Below are 21,222 nucleotides of genomic sequence, written 5' to 3'. Positions count from 1 at the left end.
AAACATAGAATATAAATATGTGTTTGTGTTTGCCGTGTTAACAAATTTCACCAAATTAACAAAAACTAAAGACCTTCCTTCTTGAATTTTATTTCATTTTAGTTACTTTTGTAATAACAAAGTTCCATTTCCATTCCACAGTTATCAGGGATTTTAACATCTAGTCCTTTTACTGAATCAGTTTAATTTCAATCTAAAGTCTAATTTTTATTTTTTTATCACGATTAACTAAAATCTTTTTAGTTTAGTCCAGTTAACTCTAATAACCTTGTACTGAAACAAATGATGCATAAAACTGTAATTTTCCCCTCCAATGAAATTAAAATCACTTTTTTCAGATCATTGATTACAACCTCCCTGGAATGACAATGAGAACCTGTAATTTTTCATAAATATGACACGTGGATTTTTTCCTTGTTGCTGTATAAAATCAAATGCGACCAAGCGCCACCACTGAGGACCGTAGCCAAGAGAGCCAAGAGGGATGGAAAGCTACACCAGCTTGGTGTAATTCTTTTCTGTCGCCACAGAGTGGCACTGTGGTCACTGCGGTCTTTGTATCAAATGTGCTGAAGGTGTGTAAACAAAGACAATTTTCAAGCTTTATTTAATTCATAAAACAGAACAAAAAATGTGAACTATCTATGAAAAAACCGAGTCAAGCAGTACAATATGAAAAAAGCTCTACACAGGAGAAAAGAACATGATACACAGAGACTGTGAGAGGCACGAGCAGAGTCCTCTTTCACTTTTAGCTTTCAATTCTTCATCTTTATAATGAAGATAACGACCATTCACTGGACATTGGCCTTGACACTGTCAGTAACAAAGTGGTGATAAATAACAACACTGAATGTGTTATTAGTCCTTAAACATGCAATCAGAATTTTGAGCAAGAGTTGTTCACATTAGGAACACAAACGTTTCCTAAAGCAAATAATTCATCCACAGCTAATAAAAGCTAACAAACCATCCTGTGATTTTTACTGGAACTGTTCCAATTCCTGCTTATATAACAGCTAACTCTACTTTTTCCTCATTGCACTGCTGATTTTTAAAGTTATGAGAAATCCCACTATCTGCTCCAAAGTATACAGCAGCATAAAATCAACATTTATTCGGGTGTTTTTGGCCTATGATGAGAACCATTTCATTTTGATCTCCAAAGGATTAATCGAGAATCAAGGTGCAATACCATTTTTCTTTCAGTACCTGTCATAGCTAGACATGCTTGTAAATAGTCTGTTTTTCATATGAATAAGGGGGATTGTTATAGTCTGAAAGCTGCAAAGACATGAAAGGTTTCCTGCATAAAAAAATACAACAAACCTGGATTTAGGGAGTAATGTGAAACCTGTAGTAAAAAAGTCATTTCATACTAAAACACACATTGTAGCTCCAGTAAATACAAATCAACACAAACAATCAACAAACCAGACCTGGCTGAAAGTGTAAAACAAATCCATTCAAATATTCACAAGTTGCTTGCGTTAATATAATCTGCCTTGCACTGGTGACTGTAAGCAAAACCCTCTTGCCACTCGGCAGCCATGTAACATTTATTCTAAAAACTGCATGTAAAGAATCTCATCAAATTATCTGTTTAAAATTGTTACATTTTTTTGCAGATTTTGTCCCATAGCAAAGTTTTGCTAAAGCTTTTCACTCTCTGGGAGTTTTTTTTCTAACACCATCTTTAGTGTTGGGAATTTCTCTCAGAATTCATTGAGCTTCTCGTCTCTCTCTCTCTGGCGCTCTTACAATGCCTCTGCTGTAAACACTTCTATATAACAGTGCCGTATTCGTTGGATATTTAAAGGAAAATATAAAGCACATTACACTGGCATTTGAATATTGCACGTTAACAGGCAGTGAGTGCTAATATAAACGCTGGATAATGTCACAGTGTAATTTGACAGTACATTTTCTTTTACAGCAACATTTTTACTACTGGTTATTTGATTATCCAGCATAGTCAAACCAAGTCATATGAATGGCTTCTGACTCTTTCCCAGGTCTGTTTCAATAAATACGTATGTAGTGACAAATCTCACAGTTGCCAGGTTTATACAGCTATTTGTAAATTGCTCAAGAATCTGTGTAGCTTAGTATCGAAATGAGTCACTAAATACTTTTTCACGCTACAAAATGAAAAGAGGAAAACATCAGAAGATGGGGACAATTCAATTTTTTCTCAATTCAATTTAAATGAATAATTCTGATATGGCAGAAATCCGTCGTCTTGTAAGGTGACCTGGAAGCAACAGCAGTAGTGACAACACCACACATTTACAGCACAGTAGTAGTAGTAATAATAATAACTATTAAAAATCAACTCAGCAGATTGCTAAAAGTTGCCCATCGCTTTTCATACGGGACCACATTCAAAACCAGACCTTAAGCCCTTCACTGAGGTCTAAACACTTGATGAAACATTGAAAGACTCAAAATTACAGAGTAGGAGTTGGTTTGTACAAAACGCTGCAGTTATAGCTGTCCAAGCCTAGAAAATATGTCAAAATGCAAACTTCAGAGCACAAAGTCAAAATATTAATGTCACTTTTTTTTGTTGTTGCATGCACTGGAAACTCAGAAGGATCTGTTAATTAATCCAAATGGATCATTTAACATTTACTAAGTAAAAGTCTGTAAGTGAAAAAGTTCAGACACTGTCTCTGAAACCAAAACAATTGAACCTGATAGAGTGGGAGGGGGTGACAGATGGCAGGAGTTGAAGGTAGCCGTGGTTTCTACACATTTGTCCGACACTTTGGGAAAATGGGTCCTCCTTCAAGCCTTCTCTTTCTTACTGTGGGCAGAGGGAAAATGCAAGGTTACAGGAGAAAAAAAGATGAAAGACAACATCAACCTCTTCATCTTAAGCAACAGCACAGCAAAGCTGACCTTTTTAACTGATAGGAAGCAAGATAGCTGACAGAAAAAAGCAAGGCAAAAAGAACATCACGATAAATTGGTGGCTGCAACGTGTAAGAAGAGTTCTTTGTGAATAAATACACAGGACAAACGTAAGCAAGTGGAAAGAACAGGACAGCGTCTTCTCAAATGTGACCTTAGGAAATTGTCAGTAATTACTTTGTGGTTATTACGCACAACAAAACAGAAAATATGTTCAGCTCTGAAGAAAATTCTGTCTCAAGATCACGTAATAATGTTTAATAACCAGAAACTAATTACTAAAAAGTGATCAGAGACTCCATGAGAGTCCTGTGGGATCCACTTTTGGGGCTTTGGAAAGGAGTGAAAAAAAAAGGAGGAACCAAATTCCTCCAAAAATGCAGATGAAAAGAGCAGAAAGACCAAAGACTAATCACTCAAAGTCAGTAAAGAAAAATACAGCACAATGTCAAAGTCAAATTCACTGGCTAGTAGGGTGCTATGAGATCCCATCCATCCATCCATCCATTCGCTTCCGCTTATCCTTTCCAGGGTCGCGGGGGGCGCTGGAGCCTATCCCAGCTGTCATAGGGCGAGAGGCGGGGTACACCCTGGACAGGTCGCCAGTCTGTCGCAGGGCCAACACACAGGGACAGACAACCATTCACGCTCACATTCACTCACACATTCACACCTAGTGACAATTTGGTGCTATGAGATTCTTTCTTTTTTCATAGAGGTGGTTATCTCATCTACATGTTTCCAGAATTCCAAGATTTCTGCACTATTTCAGGAATGCTGTGGGACTAAAGAGCAGTCTCCATAAGCTAGAGATGATTAAAAGAGTGAAGATGTGGACAAGCAACAGAAACTCTCAGAAGAGTATGACAGGAGGCAGCAGAGCTTCCGGTAGTCCGGAAAAGAACTGAGAGATGTTGGCAGCAGAAAGGCAAGGCTGAGCGGTCATACAGTGTGTGACTGTACTGTACTTTTTTTTTTTTTTTTTACTTAGTCTTAGACTTGAACTTTTTCCCAAAGGCCCTCTCCAGCTCAGGGACAGATAGAGTGAGGGTGAAAGAGCCGTCTGTCTCCGACCTGACGACCCGGGCTTAAAGATGACGTGGGGAAGAGAAAGCATTATAAATGATGTAAAGTGGTTTTGAACAATATATATACACAAAATACAAGAAGATAGTAAGACCATTTAAAATAAAACAAACAAAATCATATCTACATCTAATTTAGTTTTGAAGCTACATTCTGCAGTGTGAATGTTACAGCAATCGAGTCAGCGAGGATTTATTCTGCTCTAGTTTGTTGTACAAAGTAAATATTTTGGGGGAAAAAAAAGTTGAAAATCAGGTCAGCAAACACAACAATTACTGGTAAAATGTGTGCATGACAGGAAACACTCCACTCACTCGCTTCATTATGTTCTCTCTCACGCTCACAGGCTTTTCTTAGTGCTGAGGTCATAACTCAGGAAGGTACTGTTATGATTGGCTGAGGCTTTTTGGCAGCTCTACTGAGTAACCAACGGATGATATCACTCTCATTCTTCTATTAGCCTCTGATTGAAGTAGAACTCAAGGAGATATAGTGATGATAAAGTGCACTCATGCCCATACTAACGTCTAACTCTGCCAAATGAAACATTACTAAAAGACATAACTAAAAGAATGAAAATAAACTGTCTTTAATTACAGTATTTACTTGAAGTTTTGTCAGTTTGAGACCTAATGCCACATCCATACAATGAGCATGCAGGTGTGTGTACCCACCCAGGTCATTGTTGTTCATCATGGCATTGGAGCCCCGGAGGCGTGGACCCTGCTGGGTGAAATGATACCCAAACTTCAGCAATGTGGTGTTTTTCTCCAGCATGTTGGCTATTTCCATCTCCACTTTGTTGCCTAAGGGCTGACTCTGGAGTTCACAGAGAGTGCAGGAAAGGATGGTGGAGAGAGGAAGACGAAAGAGGAACAGATGATTAAAGGAAAAAAAAAAAAAAATCAGTGCTGGGATTGAGGGTTTTAAAAAAAAGCCGATTTCAATCAATAACTGGACTTTAAAAGCAAAAACGAAAGGGCCAAGAACAAGGAGAGAAATAAAAATAGGGATTAGTGGGCAATGAGTCACAGATGTCCAACTATGGCATATGAGACACTGCAATGCAATCAGCGAGCATTAGACCAAAGTGGCAATGATGAACTGTGTACACTGCATGACACATACATACTGTTCCAGTGTGCTTAAATCTGTCTGTACTCTATGGAGGGCGTGAGCTTTTACCTGGTTGTCTATCTTGAGCTCCAATAGTGTGGCGTTATTCTGCAGCGACTCTATGAGGGCCAGGATTCCAGTCCCTGTTATGAAGTTGGACTCAACGTTCAGACTCTTGAGCATTGTGTTAACTTTCAACATCTCTGCCAGGGCCTGAGAAAACACACAGCACTTTGTATTCAGTCACAGCTTTGAAGCCAGGCTGTTCTCGTCAGGCTTTCGTTGTGGTTTGGTCCCCGTATTCATTTTGATTTGGTTTTTCTTGTGTTCATATTGTACAAGTGTCTCCACTGTTTACCACTCTTAGTCTCTGTTTTGTCTGTGTTAGTTCCCTCGTCTTGCTTGTTTCCATCTCCTGCTTCATTTTGGTAACTGCTATTCCTTGTGCGTCATCTGTGCCCCCGCTTCCTGTCGTTGTTTTTCTTCTGATTTCCTGCTTGTTTCCATCTGTGTCTTCGCCTGTCCGATTTCCTTCCACTGTGCTATCTGCCACTTGTGTCCACCTATGTTTCATTCTAAAATCTGGCTACTGTGTATATGCAAGTCTTTTCTTTTTCCCTTTGTCTGATCATCTGCTTGACTCCACCTGTACTCCTATTTGCGTCACATTTCTTTTCTGTATTGTTGGACTAATTTTCCTTGTTGCCTTGAGTTTGGATATCTTGCTCTTGTTCTGCAGAGCTTTTTCTTCTTTTTGCTTAAGCCCTGCCTTTTTACCCTCTTGGTGTATTTTGATCTGTTTAGGAAGAACTTTGTCAAACCACAACATGTTTATTTTAATCTTCCTACTGGTTGTCAAAATAGGACTCATCCCCATTAATGATAAAAAGTGAAAAACTGTGAAGCTGTTAAGATAAAAAGGAAAGAACTGAAAGAAAAAGCTACTTAGGTTGAAAAGCATTAGACTTACAAATGCTACAGGGTCATTGCTCCTTGTTCCTACAATACTGAACCTCTCCACCACTGTGTTCTTCATCAGAGCTTCAGCATATGCCTTCAGAGTTGGGATAGGAATATTCTGGGTACAGAAAAACAAAAAAATTATTATTTCTATGTATTTTTGCATTTTTCTTTGTCATAAACGCTAAAACATATTAATTGCTGTGATTCATAATGAAACAAATGCTTGAAGTTTATGTATAAAACTTGAAACCAAATCCAATATGCATCCAAATTTAAATATAATTTTTATAATAAATATAAATGATTAAACCTGCACTGTCTCTTTTTTTTTAACACAACCCAGCATTCTTACCTTGATGTTATTGAGGTTGACTTCTACCAGGTCGGGATCATTCCTCTTTACTCTCAACAGAGTTTCCTCTACGTCAGTGGAGTTGGGCTCCTCATCAGGGACTGGCTTGTACTGGGTACACTGGATCACACCTGGGGTGCAACACAGGTATAATATAAAAATATATTTACAAAATCAGACTGCTGATGGATAAATTTGCTTTGCTCAGGGTCTGATTGGACTAAATCTCATTTCAAAAGCAGCACAAAAAATAAGCCTCTCCATTAACTAGTTGACCCAATTTCTGAATCTGCTACTCTAAACACTGTAAACAGCATTTTCTGGACAGATGATTGCTTGAGACTCTAGCTTTGTTTCAAGCAAAGCAAACACATTTTGTTGGTGAAAGTACAGTTTTCCACATTCAGTGTTGCTTTTGGTCGTGGAGGACTCTGCTGGTTCAGAAATGCTGTTCTTCTTCTCCATGCTTACCCCCTTTTTTATGGTAATCCAGGCTAAACATCTGTGTAGCTTCACATTTATTTTACTGACAGGGGATTGATATCAATCTCAAGAAGGTGAGTAAGCGTACTTCCAATGACAGGTTTTTTGCAGAGCACAGTACAGGCAGAGTACTAGTATTTGGCCACAATAACCTCAGGAGATTTTCCAAATGATATTTTTTATACTTTGCAAAAGCTGTTCAGAGTACCTGGTTTGAAGTGCTCTGCAGCAGAAGATCTAAAATATGCAAAAACTAGAATATTTTTGGTTTACCAGCACGAGAAATGTGCACCTAATTTAGTAATGGATTGCAAATCTCTGAGATTCAGTCATTAAGGTTAATATGGACCAGTGCTTTTGTAAAAAGGGTTTTTGTGCCCTCCTCTGTATCACTACTCAAAACAGAGTGACAACTTCAGCAGGAGACTCTGGGTTACTTTATAAGGTAGTCATATTTGGATGTGAGATGCTCAGTCTCTGTTTAGAGCTGGAAGGGTAACTATAGGATGAGCCACCACACAAGATAAACAATAGCTCATTAACCTGTGAAGGAGAGCTAAAAGTAATCCCAGAATTCAATCGTTTACACAATGTAGTATAACATGAAGTGCAAACAGATGAACCAGCGATAGTGTATTCCTGGCAGGATAATAGCAAAATGTATGTGTGCCTATACTCTTTTATCTACCCATCTAGTTTGCTTTAACCCGTTTCACATTATTTGTGCATGTATCAAGTGCAAAACAGAAAAAAAGAGAGCACACACTGTTTTTGGTAAAATAAACATTCTGCAAACATGAGATCACACTTTACTCCAATCCAACTTCAGCATTTTTCTTAAATGATGCGATTTTTTTGGTACTAGTTAAGCGATCTGCTTTATTTTGGAGTACTTTTACTTGTTCCTTGAAAGTCATGTGTAATTCACACTGTAATTCATGTGTACTTGTGTCCAGTAGTATACATTTTGGTACCTGAGTGCAAGCGTGTGTGCGTTTCACATACTGTTAAGGCCTTGCTTGTTGACTATAGTGCTGCTGGCCAGGGCTTCATAGTACTGCTGGTTACTCATCAGCGTGTGCATGCCCAGGATGGCTGGAAGAAGAGAAGGAGACTGAAGAATGAATATTTCTTGAGAAAAAAGGGGATCGAGAAAGAGAAAGCAAGAGAGCAGTGCTGACACTGAGTGGACTTATTGATTGCCTTGCAACCTTACACCAGACCACCATGCACCAGTCGCTTTCAGCATCGCAATCAAGTCAAGCATGAGAAAAAAAAGTAAAAGAAAATAATCAGGCATTTACAACCTGTATACTGTATGGATTCAGCTCCCGTGTACTGGCTTTGACTTTTGCAACCACAGCTGACCTTCTGCTCTTAGCAGGCTGAAGCCAAATCAATGTGCAATATACTTTATTTGTTATAAAAAATAATGAGATATCAGCCAGGAAGCCAAAAAAATCTATGATGTGCTCTGGCAGCAGGAAATCTGAAATATGATTTCAGCCAAGCAGTTACTCTGAGGACACAATTAACAGAGAATCATTGCCTTGTTTCTTTGTCAGAGAGATTGAGAGTATCTGACTGTTTATTTGATTACTGAATACAGTGAAGTGCGTGTATTGCAACAAGCTAAGAGGCTGGTTCACCACGAGCATTTCTCATTTTAAATCTCTGTCTTCTAACAGCAGCAGGGTTGGATAATATTTTTGTCATGACATGAAGTATGCATTGTCTTGTAATTACTCTGACAGTGGTTAAAACTAAAGGTGTTTACATGGTATGAGTAAGTATACTTCCCACAAAGTCAACTCACTGTAATCCTAATATAATAACTTCAGCACATTGACTGCAATAACTCAGGCAGGCTAAAAACAAACAAACAAAACAGACAGAAAAAAACCCTGAAACATCAGCAACACTGTTTTAATGGCAGCTCGAGTTTCTCCTGATGGTATGGACATTGAAAAAGTTATTATTTTATATTTTAGGGGAAAGAAAAACAACTTCAAACACTATTCAGACAAAATCCAGCAAATGACAATAAATGCAGTGTGTAAAGTAGAGCTGCTTCATATCATATCATACCTGCTATAGCGGTGTCATGCACTTACATTCCCAAATGCTGCCACCTGCAAGCTGCAAGCTGATAAAACACTGTTTTTTTTCTACATCGTCATTAATATCATTTTTACAATTTTTTGTGATGTAGTTTACATCGTCCTCCTTCGCGATGCAAAAAAATGTACCAGCAGGTCCAGTCACCCTGCATGAACTAAGTTTTTTGTTAAATACAATGCACGGTCCACACATGCAACAATACGCCGACTACAAAGCAAAACAAAAAGCACGAATGTCACAGAAGACCAGAGTTGTTCCATGCAGGACTATGTGCAGCGTACAGATACCCTGGGCGGTGATGAACTAATAGATAGAAAGATCCAGAAAATGAAGGTACGGATGATGATGAAGAGTTGAACGGTAAGAGTGGAATGAAGATGAAAGGAGTGCTAGAGGAAATGAGTGAAAGTTAAATTAACAAGGGTTAGTTAAAGCTATGGTAGTCTACTTATACTCAGTGAGAGCAGGCCTAAAATATTCAACTTTACAAATCAAGACTGAATTTCACGCCATGACTTATGGATCTACTTGAGTACTTATGGATGTTAGAATGAGCACACTTGGCTTTTTTTTCCACTTTTTTTTAATATATAGAAACAATCCTTGAAATGGACTGGAGAAAAGTTACATTTCAGCACTCTTATTTGTTCATTTTCTTGGAAAAGCCTAAGGAGAGATGTTGTGTCGATAGTGTATGTTACCTGCAATATCACAGAGTTCAGCATCGGTAGCACTGGACAGGGCTTCTTCTAACTCTGGCTCCAGAGTCACAGACTCTATGATTGGATCCACTCTTGTTTTAGGCACCCAGGCTTTCCCTGTAAAATGAGGGGATATATTTTATACAAAGTAAGTGACTGCAAGCACTACTATTACAACGACAGTTATCAGTAACTTTAATTATCAGTAAGCATTTAGTTTACAAGTTACATTTGACAGTCTCCAGTTTTTCCCTGGATTTTTGTCAATTTAGGGACCTCTATGGCTACAGATTTGCTTCTTAAGTAGCATTTTTTCTCAAAATTACCGAAAGTTTCTATATATTCTGTGTGGTGTGGCCTGCAGTGGAAACGCAGCTTCATAGTACATACACTGAATTTCTCCCTAAGGTTGAATTTGTTGAACTGCTGTGTATTAAGGTTATTAAAGTTAAAACTAAAAACTAAATTAATAAAAACTGAAACTAGGCATGAACACATATTTTTGTGAACTAAAATGAAATTAAAACTAGACCTTTGACAGAAAAATAAAACTAATGGAAAAGATTGTGTGAATCCGGGAAACTAAACTAAAGTACAATTACAAATGAAATGTCTTTACTTTTTGTATTTGTTAATATGTTAAAATTTGTCATTTATTATAAACTGCCTGATGAGGATTTGATGAATGCTTGTAATGAGGCCAAAAAGACAAAAAGGTTGTATTTATATTGTAATATCCACACTGATTTTTCAAAGTTCTTGCCTCTGGTGTTTGCCGTAAATAAATAATAATAATATAATAATTATTTCTTATTATACGATATAATAAGAAATAAAGATTGAAACTAATAAAAGCTAAACATTTTCAAACAATAAAAGCTAAATTGATACAAGCAAAGCCACTCTGGAAACAAACTGAAACTAAACTAAATTAACAAAAAGTCCAAATGAATTAAAATTAAAAACTAGTAGGAAAATAAAAAAACTATGATAACTCTGCCATGTATTGTTTTTATTTCTTCCGGAAGTGGATTGTCCTCTCACGGCAGGCGGGGGTGGGGGGGGGGGGGGGGGGGGGTTAAATCCACTAGACAGTCGGGGTGTTTCTGTGTGAACTTTACATGTTCTCTCTGTGCCTGAGTGCGTTCTCTTTGGATACTCTGGCTTCCTCCTGCGTTCCTCCCATGGTAGGTTCATTGGTCATTCTAAATCGGGTGTAGGCGTGTATGTGAACATGAATGATTGTCTGTCACTCTCTGTTATTCCTGAAACACAGCAATCATTTTCATTGCTGCTATCATTAACAACGGCTCACTCTTTTGTCATAGAAAGTCGTGTATAAAAAAGACAGAACAAAAGCTAAATAAATGTGAATTACAAAAACAATGAAGACCATCAACCTGTTAGAACCTATAACTCCTACTGAATACAGCACGTACAGTAGTATGGAATTTGAATGTAACTGTCAGCCTAAGGTGAGGACACGTGAGACAAGGTCAGTCCAGTTGCCAAAATCAGTTCTGTTACACAAGCTGTCTGAGGTGAGTATGCTTTCATGTCACACCTGACAAGCGGCTGTCACTGACTCTAGAAGCCCAGAGATGTCTTTACCGATAGGTTTGCTATGTCTGTATTTGTGTGGCCTGCTCCTCGAGTTTCAGCCACACATTTTTTCTGATGCTCATATGAACACATGGCTCTGCGAGAGGAGTTGTGAGAGCAGTTTTTGGAAAGTCACGTGTGACCTGTCTTGGTTAAATGTCATGGCACCGCTGACAGCACGGCAAAAGCTGTGGCAAGTGGAGTGAGTCCCAAAGCAACAACACCAGCAAATCAGAACGTAACAAAAGTCAGAAAAACAGAAAGAAACTTATAGAGTTTAAAGAGTTTGACATGGCTGAAGTTTTTCACCACCAGTCAAGTCTGTGTCTACACTGTGGATTTCTGATAAACAGAGTTTTAGGGTTAACACCTGAGCTACAGGCTGGCTGTTTTCACTGATCAATCTGCCTTTTTTAAATCATCCACGAATCCAGAGATATTTGTTTAATGATCATAAATGACAAAGTAACACCATCAATCAAATCATATTTAAGGAAGCTTTAAACAGCTTTCATTTATTAATAATAATAACAATAATATCTTAATAAAAAGATTAATCATGACAAAATATGCCTGATTAACTTGATTTTTTTAAACACACCAGTTCCTACCTCTCTTCTCCCCAGTGTAGGGCACCAGGTCTTCTCTGTCAGGATGCTCTTTGGCCTGTTTCTCCAGATGGGCCAGGAGGTTGTCTCTTTGAAACGTCCCTGTTGGTGCTTTCTTTGTCTGGTCCTTCTGGCGCATCCCAGCAGGCAACAATGCATTCTAGACATGGATTTACATTTACAATATGTTGGTACTGCATGTTGGAAAAATAACCCATACTTTTGCTACTTTGACCAGTCTATGCTGTACACTGTGTGAAGTGTGAAGGAATTTTTAGATGTTTTTAGCCAGACTTGCTCCCAGCTTTACAATTCCGATCCAACCTAATGTAACTCAACATTCATTCCCCAGAGAATGAATCCTCGAGTTTCCCAAAGTGCCTTTCTATTGATTCTATCATGTTAAAAAGGTTTTCAGTTTTTTTTTCCTGTATACGCTCCAAGAAGCCAATCACCTAGCAGCAACTTGGTCTCAATCATGTAGACATGGTCAAGACTACCTGGTGAGGTCTAAATCGAGCACCAGGACTGGAGTCAAAGATGATTTGAGTGACTTTGAATGCAACATTGTTGTTTTTGCCAGACAGGCTGGTCTGAATATTTCAGTGAGTGCTCACCGACTGGGATTTTCCCACACAGTCATCTCTGATTTATAGAACAAGACCACACCTGCTGTCAGCTAAGAGCAGATGAGATGAAGTGAGATGATGAGACTTTTTGCTGCTGCAACATTAAAATGTTGATGAGAATTTGGCGTAAATCACATAACAGTACGGATCCATCCATGGATGTGTACTGCTCTTCTAATGGTTGCTTTCAGCACGATAACACTCCATGTCACAAAGCTCAAATCATCTCAGTGACAGTAAGTTCACTGTACGCAAATGGCCTCCACAGTCACAAGAGCTCAGTCGAGCATCTTCAGGTTGCGGTGATGTGCCGACAACAAATCCAAAGCAACTGTGTGACGCTATCGTGTAAACATGGACCAAAATCCCAGAGGAGTTTCCTGCACCTTGTTGAATCTGAGCTACAAATAATTAAAGCATTTCTGAGTGCTTTAACTAAGTCCAACCAAGTATCTCATATCTCACCTCATAAGGTGTCAAGATGTGCGTAGCTTCTGAAAAGTGAAGTGACTTACACCTGCATTATTTCTAATGGTCAACAGAGGGCAGCTTCTTTGACTGCAAAAGCAGGGCAGTGCAAAGTCTATGATAAAAATACACTACTCAGACTTTTCAATCACATCCTTCAAGCACAGCAAAGCATCTCTTTCCTTATATTAGGATTAAAGTCAGTAAGTAGCTTTGTTGGCACCGGATCACTTAGTTTATGCTTCCCTGTCTCTGTCGAACAGGTGCTTGCATGGCTTTGTTTTCTTTATCTTGTTCAAACGTCTCTTTTAGTTAAGTCTTGTAATATTTTGCAGCAAAACGTAAAGCTAAGAACAAATGACTTTGATTTTTTTTTCTTCTGTAACAAGTTTTATGAGCTGCTGAGTGCAGTGTATGATGTCAGGCCTAGACTATGATACTTACTGTAGCATGACACCAAATAATTCTCCCTCTCTCTTCTCTAGCTCAACACAGGACCAAGAAATTTCCCAGACCATTAGTGCAAACCAAGTTATTTTGAACCTAAAGCAACATTCAAAACCATGCTCTTAGAAGTGCTACTTATAGCTGCATATCTTATCTGCTTCTCAGCACTTAGAGGCCTCCCTTTCTTTATAAGTCTGTTTCTCTTTTTGCTTCTCACTGTTGTTCATCTTCACTTAGTCTATCTCCTTACATTAGGAGCTTCCAAATTCTTATCTGGTTGTACAGCAATTTAAAAAAAAAACCCAACCGAACATACCCAACACTTTGCACAGTCAGCACAATCTAAGATACCACCAACACAAAGCTGTAGATTACAGCGCTCAGTCCCAGTATTTTACTTTTAACAGCATGAGTCTGCCTCTGTTTCTCTGTTTCACATGTACAATACGTGTGTCTCAGCCTGAAGCTGAGACGATATCATTTCAAGATATACGACACATCAAGATCCATTTCAGATACCGGTATATTTATAACGCAAATAAAAATGACCACCTGCAACAAATGCAAACAAACATCAGCACAGATTTCGACTTTCTCACGCTCTAATAAATACATCCAATAATACCTGCCAGCAAAACACCACCTCCACCTCCTCAGGAAAATATTCGTCTATTCTGTAGCTACAGGCTCTCTACATCTTTCTTAAAATGGGAAGTTGCAGTCTCACAGCCATTTTGATGGTTTAAAATATGCCAAAATTTTCACTTTGATTGGAACTTTTTCTACATGTGATTTGTATTAATCCACACAATCAAACAACTGTAGAGTTTTAATCCTTTATCTACCCTTAAGTCAGCTGGTGGTGTAAACAGTATGAAGCAAGCTTGGGTCCGTATACTTGTGAGGCAGTACTGTGTGTTGTAAAACTCAAAATGTTCTTGTAATTATTGCTGAATAATCAATAACGGCAGACATGCGTGCAAACTTTCAGTCTGTTTACTGGAACTGATGTGGGAAACCGTGCTGGGAATGTTACAGTCAGAGCAAATGGGCACTTTACTGTTGTGTAACAGGTGACCCTCATAAACAGGCACAAACAAGGTAAGGACATACGCACTGCTTCTCTCTGTTTCCTCTGTTTACGTCAGCAAGTCCCTGCAGTCGCTCACTGCTGGCATGAGCCTCGCTAACAAACACACACACACACACACATATCTACTCCACATTATACCCTTCGAGTCATCCCCTTGGCACTGAGGGGGACTCCGGGCTCTTTATGAGGAGTTAGACATTCATCTGGCAGCTATTGCAGCAGCTGTCCACACCTCGACCCCTGATGTATTACTCGGTGGTCTGTCGGTGGACGAGAATCAAATGCAGAAATAAACATATCATAAAAAGCAGCAGCGAATAAACGCGAGTGGTGATGTAGTATTATAAGTGCTTTAGCTGTACTTAATACAAAAGGAGAAATACCGTGAATAACAGGGAAGACTAAACAGTAGCAAGAGGTTATTAATTTAAAAGTAGTCGGATTAAAGGTTAGTAGAGTATTTTACATTTTCACACTTTAACTCTTCATTTTCCTATTGTTTCACCATTTTTACATGTATTACTTACATACTGTGCAACACACAGAGTCTGAATCAAACGCTGCCACAGACACAAAAGACCTTCATGTTTAGTTGTAATACTTTTACACAGAAAATCTAATCTGCGCTCAGCAACTTCTAATACAGTTGCGGTCCGAAGTTTACATACGCTCATCATGGTAAATGCTGTAAATGATTTATTTGAACTTATATTTTTCCAGGGTGGAATGAATATACAGCATCTATCTTTAATGACTTCAAAAAATAAAAACAAAGAATAAAGATTTTATTTTATTTTGGATTTTCTCTAACTCACACAGGGTCAAAAATGTGGATTACACCCCAACTAATAATTGGAAAGTTGCACTTGGAATAGATGTTAACCAAATTTTTCTAGGCAAAATTGGTGGAGCTCATTTACTTTGGCTCATTTGTGGCACAGAGCCAGCTTTACAGGTTAACCCAAACATTTTCAACAGGGTTAAGGCTGGAGGTTTGGGAAGCCCATTAAAGAAGCTTAATGTTGGCCTGTTTTATTTGGAACACCCAATTCTGTCCATGTTTAGTCTAGTGTGAAGTGAAGTTGAAGAATTCCATCTACTTAGAGCAATGTATCAGTACCACTGGCAGCAAAACAGCCCCAGAGCATGATGCAACCACCACCGTGCTTGAGAGTTGGTACAGTGTTCATAGGTTTGAAAGCCTCATCTCTACTTCTCCAAACATGCCTCTTGCCATTGTGGCCAAAGAGCTCAATCTTTGTCAAATCTAACCTAAAAACTTTCACCAAGAGGGGATTTAACTTGTCCATGTGGGACCCTCTCAGTGCATGGCGATGTAAAACTGGCTTCCTTGTGGCAGTTGGTGTTCCAGTAGTTTCTGGTTAACTTGAACCAGGGTTTTTTTCCTGAACAACCATCCCTCATCTGAGGGTGACAGTTTGGGTTTTCTTCCAGACTTTGGAAAAGTGGTGACACATCCAAACAAGATGTGCTTACGTATAATTGTTTTGAATCATCTTGGAATGTGCACTTGTTTAGAAATGGCTCCAAGAGATCTTCCCAACCTGCGCAAATCTACACTTTTCTATTGCTCTGAGTAGTGACCAGTACTCAGAGCAATAGACAACTGCTATGAAACAAATCCTTTTTATGCCGTCAAAGACAAAAGTACCAGTTGTAGGCCTTGGCTTTGTCAATTTAAAACAGACTATAGAACCTTCAGCCATGCTTATGAAAAAATGTAAGTGAGTGTATGTATAATTTTGAGCCTGCATGTATACTTTTGACCGGTGTGGATCAGAGGAAATCCAAAATAAATTGCTGCTTGTGCACCCAATTCTTGTTTTTACAAGTCATTAGAGATACATGCTGGTATAATCACTGCACCCTGGGAAAAAATGGTTCAAAGAAATCATTAAAAGCCCCAATTTATCATGACATTCATGCCCATGATGAGTTTATGTAAACTCCTGAGCATAAATGCCATGGCTTTGTAGACTTTTGTTTTCAGTCCTTTCCTTCAAACATATTCTAACAATTGCTATTGTACTACCACTATAAAAACTAAGATTTATGTTATGTTAAAAACAGAAATTACCAGCTAGCAGCAACTCAAACGAAAGCACAGCTCCAGGGATGTACAATGTGATACATTACATCGTGCTGTCTGCTGAGCATGTATGCCCCCATTAATCCCCACTGACACCAACATACTGACATAGCTTCTCCTTATGGACTTCAATATTATAAACTTACATCAGGATCCAGCTCCTCTAATTCATCCTCTAACCGCTGCAACTCTTCTTCTGAGAGTTTCTTCAGCAGCTCATCCTCGTCTATGTCTCTGTACTTCTCCATCTCCTTCCTCAGAAGCGCCATTGTGGACAGCACACCTGGGGGGCAAAAGAGTACAATATCTTGGAAAACAACAGGAATAAAATATTAACACCTCAATTATGAGCAATGACTGCAATCAATTTTGCAGTTATACTGTTTGAGGTCATGTACTTGGCAATTTAGCATAACAGTATTCATTGTTTTCTTGTATTCTCTTTGCAGTTATTCTTGGGATGTGTTGAACATGTGAGACATATTCAAACTGTTCTCTCACCTCAGCAACCCCTCCAAATGAAAAAGGCAAACTGTAGGAGATCAGGAGCCTAGATTATATCTGTGGGTGGAAACAACCAAGAAGCAAGTAATTAAAATGAATGCTGGAATAACAGTGGGTTTGAAGGATCAGAGAAAAGCAAGGTAATGCTTTAACAGTGGAATTCAGAAGACAGACGGACCTTAATGACCCCCACCTCGGGTAAAATAACAGCAAAGGCAGCCAAGTGCCCGTAGCCCTCTTGGGAAAGCAATTACACCTGAAAGAGGCACAAGTAAATAGTGTGAAGAGAGATTAATAGCTCGCAGAATTAGAAAACAATACTACGTCACGAACGTGGAAAGAAGTGAAACATCATATTTCTCTGCTTGTCATCTCTTCTCTACTACTCCGATTTTTCAGAAAGCAACTGTCCAGAAATACAGAAGGCTGGAAAATATGAAATTCTTTCAGTACAAAAGAAATGTATGAGAATCTGTCAAATGTTTTCACTGGTAATACTTTAAATGTTCTTCTTTTCATTTCTCTTATATCGTCACATAGTTTTTGAGAGCTGTTGGAGTGTTCATTTTCATGCCCTCAAAAGGTTTCCATGTGCCACACTCACATCTTTAGAGCAAATATGACGCTACAGCCAGCAGGTTAGCACAACTTAGCACAGAGTGGAAAGATAAAAAGCGCTAACCTAGCCCTTCTCAACGCTAACAATTCCCATCTACCAGCAAATATACAACAAAGCTGTTAACAGGATTGCTGGGTGGTTTTCAACTACTCCCAGCCAAGACAAGTCTGGCATATAACTGCATCTTTATGCTTTTATGCAGGTTTTTGAATTACTTAATGCTAAATATGAATGAGTTTACAAATGCAGACAGGTGGACAAACTGCACCGTTAATTATTATTTATGGTGAAATATTTTGAAGCCTTCCGAAGTGCTTTATAATTCTTCTCTGCAAGAGTTTTTCCATTTATTTGTCACCATTTCGATTTGATTCAATTAGACAAAAAACAGTCGTCTGATTGAATTGGATTTGCTTACAAGTTTTCACCTATTTGCTTGACACTTGGTAATTTCGCACATATCCTGTTGCTGATCTTCTGCTTATTTTCTCCAAGTGTTCCCCTGAAAACTTTATAAATGTTGGATAGGTCAAATATGCTGTCCGTAAACGTGTCCTGCTCTTGTTTCTTTCTCGAACAGCTATCAAGACTCATTCCAAATCTTCCTCTCGAACTCTGTCTTGGCTCTGTGACCAGATGACTGATAATGGATGAGCTGCAGTGGAACATTTGTGGACCAGAGCACCAAACACTGGGCATGCACACCGTCTCTAAGCCCCAAGTTCCTTAAAGCTCTAGTTCAGACTCTGACAAGTGTTGAGCTGCTACCGATGGATGCCCACATGACAACATTAACTATAACTTCACAGAGCTTGTATCAGGTGATGGGAATGATCTCAAACTAGGCAGAAAATATTGAGCTGGAGCTCAAAGTGCAGAAAATTGTGTTTTTGAGGAGCGCAAATGTGAAAGAAAGCCTCTCTTTTTGATCTCAGGGATGTCACCAAGTGTGCTTTGGCTTTAATCCTAAAAAGCGGGGTCAAGCGTGTTGTTCTTTTGTTCTGCTTTCTCTTTTCACTCCATGTCAAGACAAGTTTCCAAAACCAGAGATGAAGAACTGGGCTGCACTCCAAATAGCACTGCAAGCCTACTGGAAGACTGCAACCTGTTCTGATGATATCGAACAGACACTTGCCTGTATTTATAACATTTCTATAAGCCTCTGCTTCATTACAGGACATTCACTGGGCGGAAAGAGCAAAACAACTAAAAATGACTTGAACCAGAATGTACCCTCTGCAGTCATAAACATCTAACTTGCCTCTTGCCCTTGAAAGCAGGCCTATCCAATCCTTAAGCCTCTAAGAATAGCTACACTGATATGGGATAATTAATCAAGTCAGATATGTGTAAAACCTTGGGAGGGCAACTGGTCTTGCATGAGCACAGCCTCTCACTAACTGACAGCAGAAGATAAAAAGAAGATTTCAGAACTCAAGTCTTTTTAAAACTGTGTGTATACAAGTTAGCTACTCCTGGGTGAAGGCAAGATTTTTTTCAGTCATGAAGTACGCAGACATTTCTGCAATATTCACAAATCCTCTCAGAGTGAAGAAAACTGAAATATTCATCACAGAAATAAGCTCATGCAGCAAAATTAAAGCAACTTGATTTGTCTTTTGGTAACTCCTCGTTAACTGCTTTCAAACAGCATACAAATGACACGTGAAGCCTTTGTTGCCATCTTCTACAGGCTGCTGAAATGACCTCCACAACATCTTTGTGCATAACTACTTCACAGATTCACATTCAAATATAAGAATAACTCCACATATCTCCAGGGTAAAAAGGTAAATTAAAAGTGCTTTTAATTGATTAAATTAACCCTAAAACATCTTAGCTGCCCAGTTTGTTCTAGGTCTGATGCTAAAATGGAATAAAACTACAATAATCACACTTAACTCTGCTTATTTTTGGGAAAGTTGAGGAATTAAAGTCTAGTTTTGCATCACACAATCTAAAGGAAAGAGAGCAGTTGTAAAAATTGCACAGATATCTGAAATGTCCCAGCAGACAACAGCTGAGAGACAACTGTTCTCCTTCACTCAGCCACATGTCACAATGCATGTGGCAGAAAATAAGCTCTGGGGAAAGGATGGCGTGTTTTATTACTGCCACTCCAAAGAAAAGCCAGTTTGGTTCGTAGATTTAGACCTGGCACTGAAGTTGTGCATACAACCAAAACCATTAAATGCCACATGGTAAATAATCCTTCATTTTGCTGAGGACATTGAACACATCTGTGGCCATTTTTTATTTTTATTTTTTGCTTTGGGGCCAGCACAGAGTCATATATCATGATCTGTATACCAGAACAAGTAGCTCACTTGCTGCCTTGGACCTGGGGTCAGGCCATTTGTTCATTCTGCAGAGGTCAAAGTGTCATAATGTTTTTGTCAAGTGTAATATCACCAATGAGTGCTGTGATAATACAGCTGATAATATAATAAACGGCTAAACCAGGAGGTAAACAGCAGACTTCTGAAGAACCATTAAGAGCTGTGCTCATAAAATAAAAATGACTGACAAACAGAAGTTCCACAGCTTAGTTATTTCTAGAGTGGATGTGTGGAGGTCACAGAAAACCAGCAACTTTTGTATACTTCTGAACTCGTGTTTCTGCAAAGTTGCAATAACTTTAATAATTAAATTAAAAAAGGTAATTATGATTGGTCCAAATACAGTCACAATAAAAAAAAAACCACCCAAGCTGCATCTTTCAGTTTAATATTTAACCTGCAGCAGCCAAATGATGAAAAACAGAAACGGGGAAATTATGTTTGGAGTTCATTTGTCCCAGAAAACCACTTTGCTACTTTAAGTAAATGTTAAACTGTAAACCGGTTCACGGTTTTAACACGGAGAAGTGACCTTAACTTATTTGACTGCTTTGCTGCCCGCAGTATAATATATGCATTAATTTCCCTACCTCCTCCAGCGCTATTTATAGCCGGCTGGTCCCGCTGGGTGACAGCAACGAATACTTTGACCAGATATGGTTTCCTTCACAGCCGCCTGGAGTCGCAGCAGTGCGAAGTACGGTCCGCTGCAAGCGCGCAACTCCGGGAATCCGCCAAATTTCCCCTAAATCAAACCGTCCATGACCCGCGGATAATCTTGAATCCAGAAGATTTCAGCGCTCACAAAGTTTCCTCCCCCGGCTCTGGTTGATTCTCTGTGGAGCTGGTGGGACTGAATCTCATCTCCAGCAAAGGGCAAACCAAACTTATGGGGAAGAGATCCTCCTCCTCCTCCTTTCCTCGCTCACGGCTGCTGTGTCACTCCTGTGATGTCACGAAGATGCGCTGCCTCCATTATCGGACAATGGTTCACTATGTAGCGTAGCTCACGATAACGTTTATGGTTTACATTCGAGCTGCAGGAGTCTGGGCAGGATATCGCTC

General features: G+C 39.0%; 1 protein-coding gene across 5 annotated transcripts; it reads right to left on the bottom strand.

Annotated features, from left to right (window-relative positions):
- Nucleotides 1-589: 589 nt before the first annotated feature.
- tmod1 (tropomodulin 1) lies at nucleotides 590-21,096 on the bottom strand. 5 transcript variants are annotated; one of them, XM_005454761.4, is made up of 13 exons: nucleotides 20,748-21,096; nucleotides 17,378-17,455; nucleotides 17,197-17,256; nucleotides 16,842-17,002; nucleotides 11,952-12,108; nucleotides 9,739-9,855; nucleotides 7,922-8,011; nucleotides 6,434-6,564; nucleotides 6,089-6,196; nucleotides 5,188-5,331; nucleotides 4,677-4,821; nucleotides 3,904-4,003; nucleotides 590-2,809 (listed from the first exon to the last, which is right to left on the bottom strand). In XM_005454761.4, exons 4-13 carry the CDS (start codon nucleotides 16,962-16,964, stop codon nucleotides 2,791-2,793), a joined length of 1,134 nt encoding a protein of 377 aa, XP_005454818.1. In that variant the 5' UTR covers nucleotides 16,965-17,002; nucleotides 17,197-17,256; nucleotides 17,378-17,455; nucleotides 20,748-21,096; the 3' UTR covers nucleotides 590-2,790. The 5 variants fall into 5 exon arrangements, with proteins under 5 accessions (XP_005454818.1, XP_025763655.1, XP_005454816.1 ...); XM_025907870.1 differs by having other exon boundaries at nucleotides 17,393-17,455; XM_005454759.4 differs by having other exon boundaries at nucleotides 16,842-16,978; nucleotides 20,748-21,094.
- Nucleotides 21,097-21,222: the final 126 nt, after the last annotated feature.

Source organism: Oreochromis niloticus, linkage group LG6 (genome assembly GCF_001858045.2).
Source record: "Oreochromis niloticus isolate F11D_XX linkage group LG6, O_niloticus_UMD_NMBU, whole genome shotgun sequence".
In the NCBI taxonomy this organism is placed as follows: Eukaryota; Metazoa; Chordata; class Actinopteri; order Cichliformes; family Cichlidae; genus Oreochromis; species Oreochromis niloticus.
The sequence above is the reverse complement of the archived record's forward strand: the minus strand, read 5'-3'. Positions and strand labels throughout refer to the sequence as shown.

Coding starts and splice junctions, on each gene's coding strand:
- tmod1 (XM_005454761.4), bottom strand. CDS start 16,964: ATGGCGCTTCTGAGGAAGGAGATGGAGAAGTACAGAGACATAGACGAG. Junction 6,565..7,921: donor CAACAAGCAAGGCCTTAACA/GTATGTGAAACG, acceptor GTTGCACCCCAG/GTGTGATCCAGTGTACCCAG. Junction 4,004..4,676: donor GATGAACAACAATGACCTGG/GTGGGTACACAC, acceptor GTCATCTTTAAG/CCCGGGTCGTCAGGTCGGAG.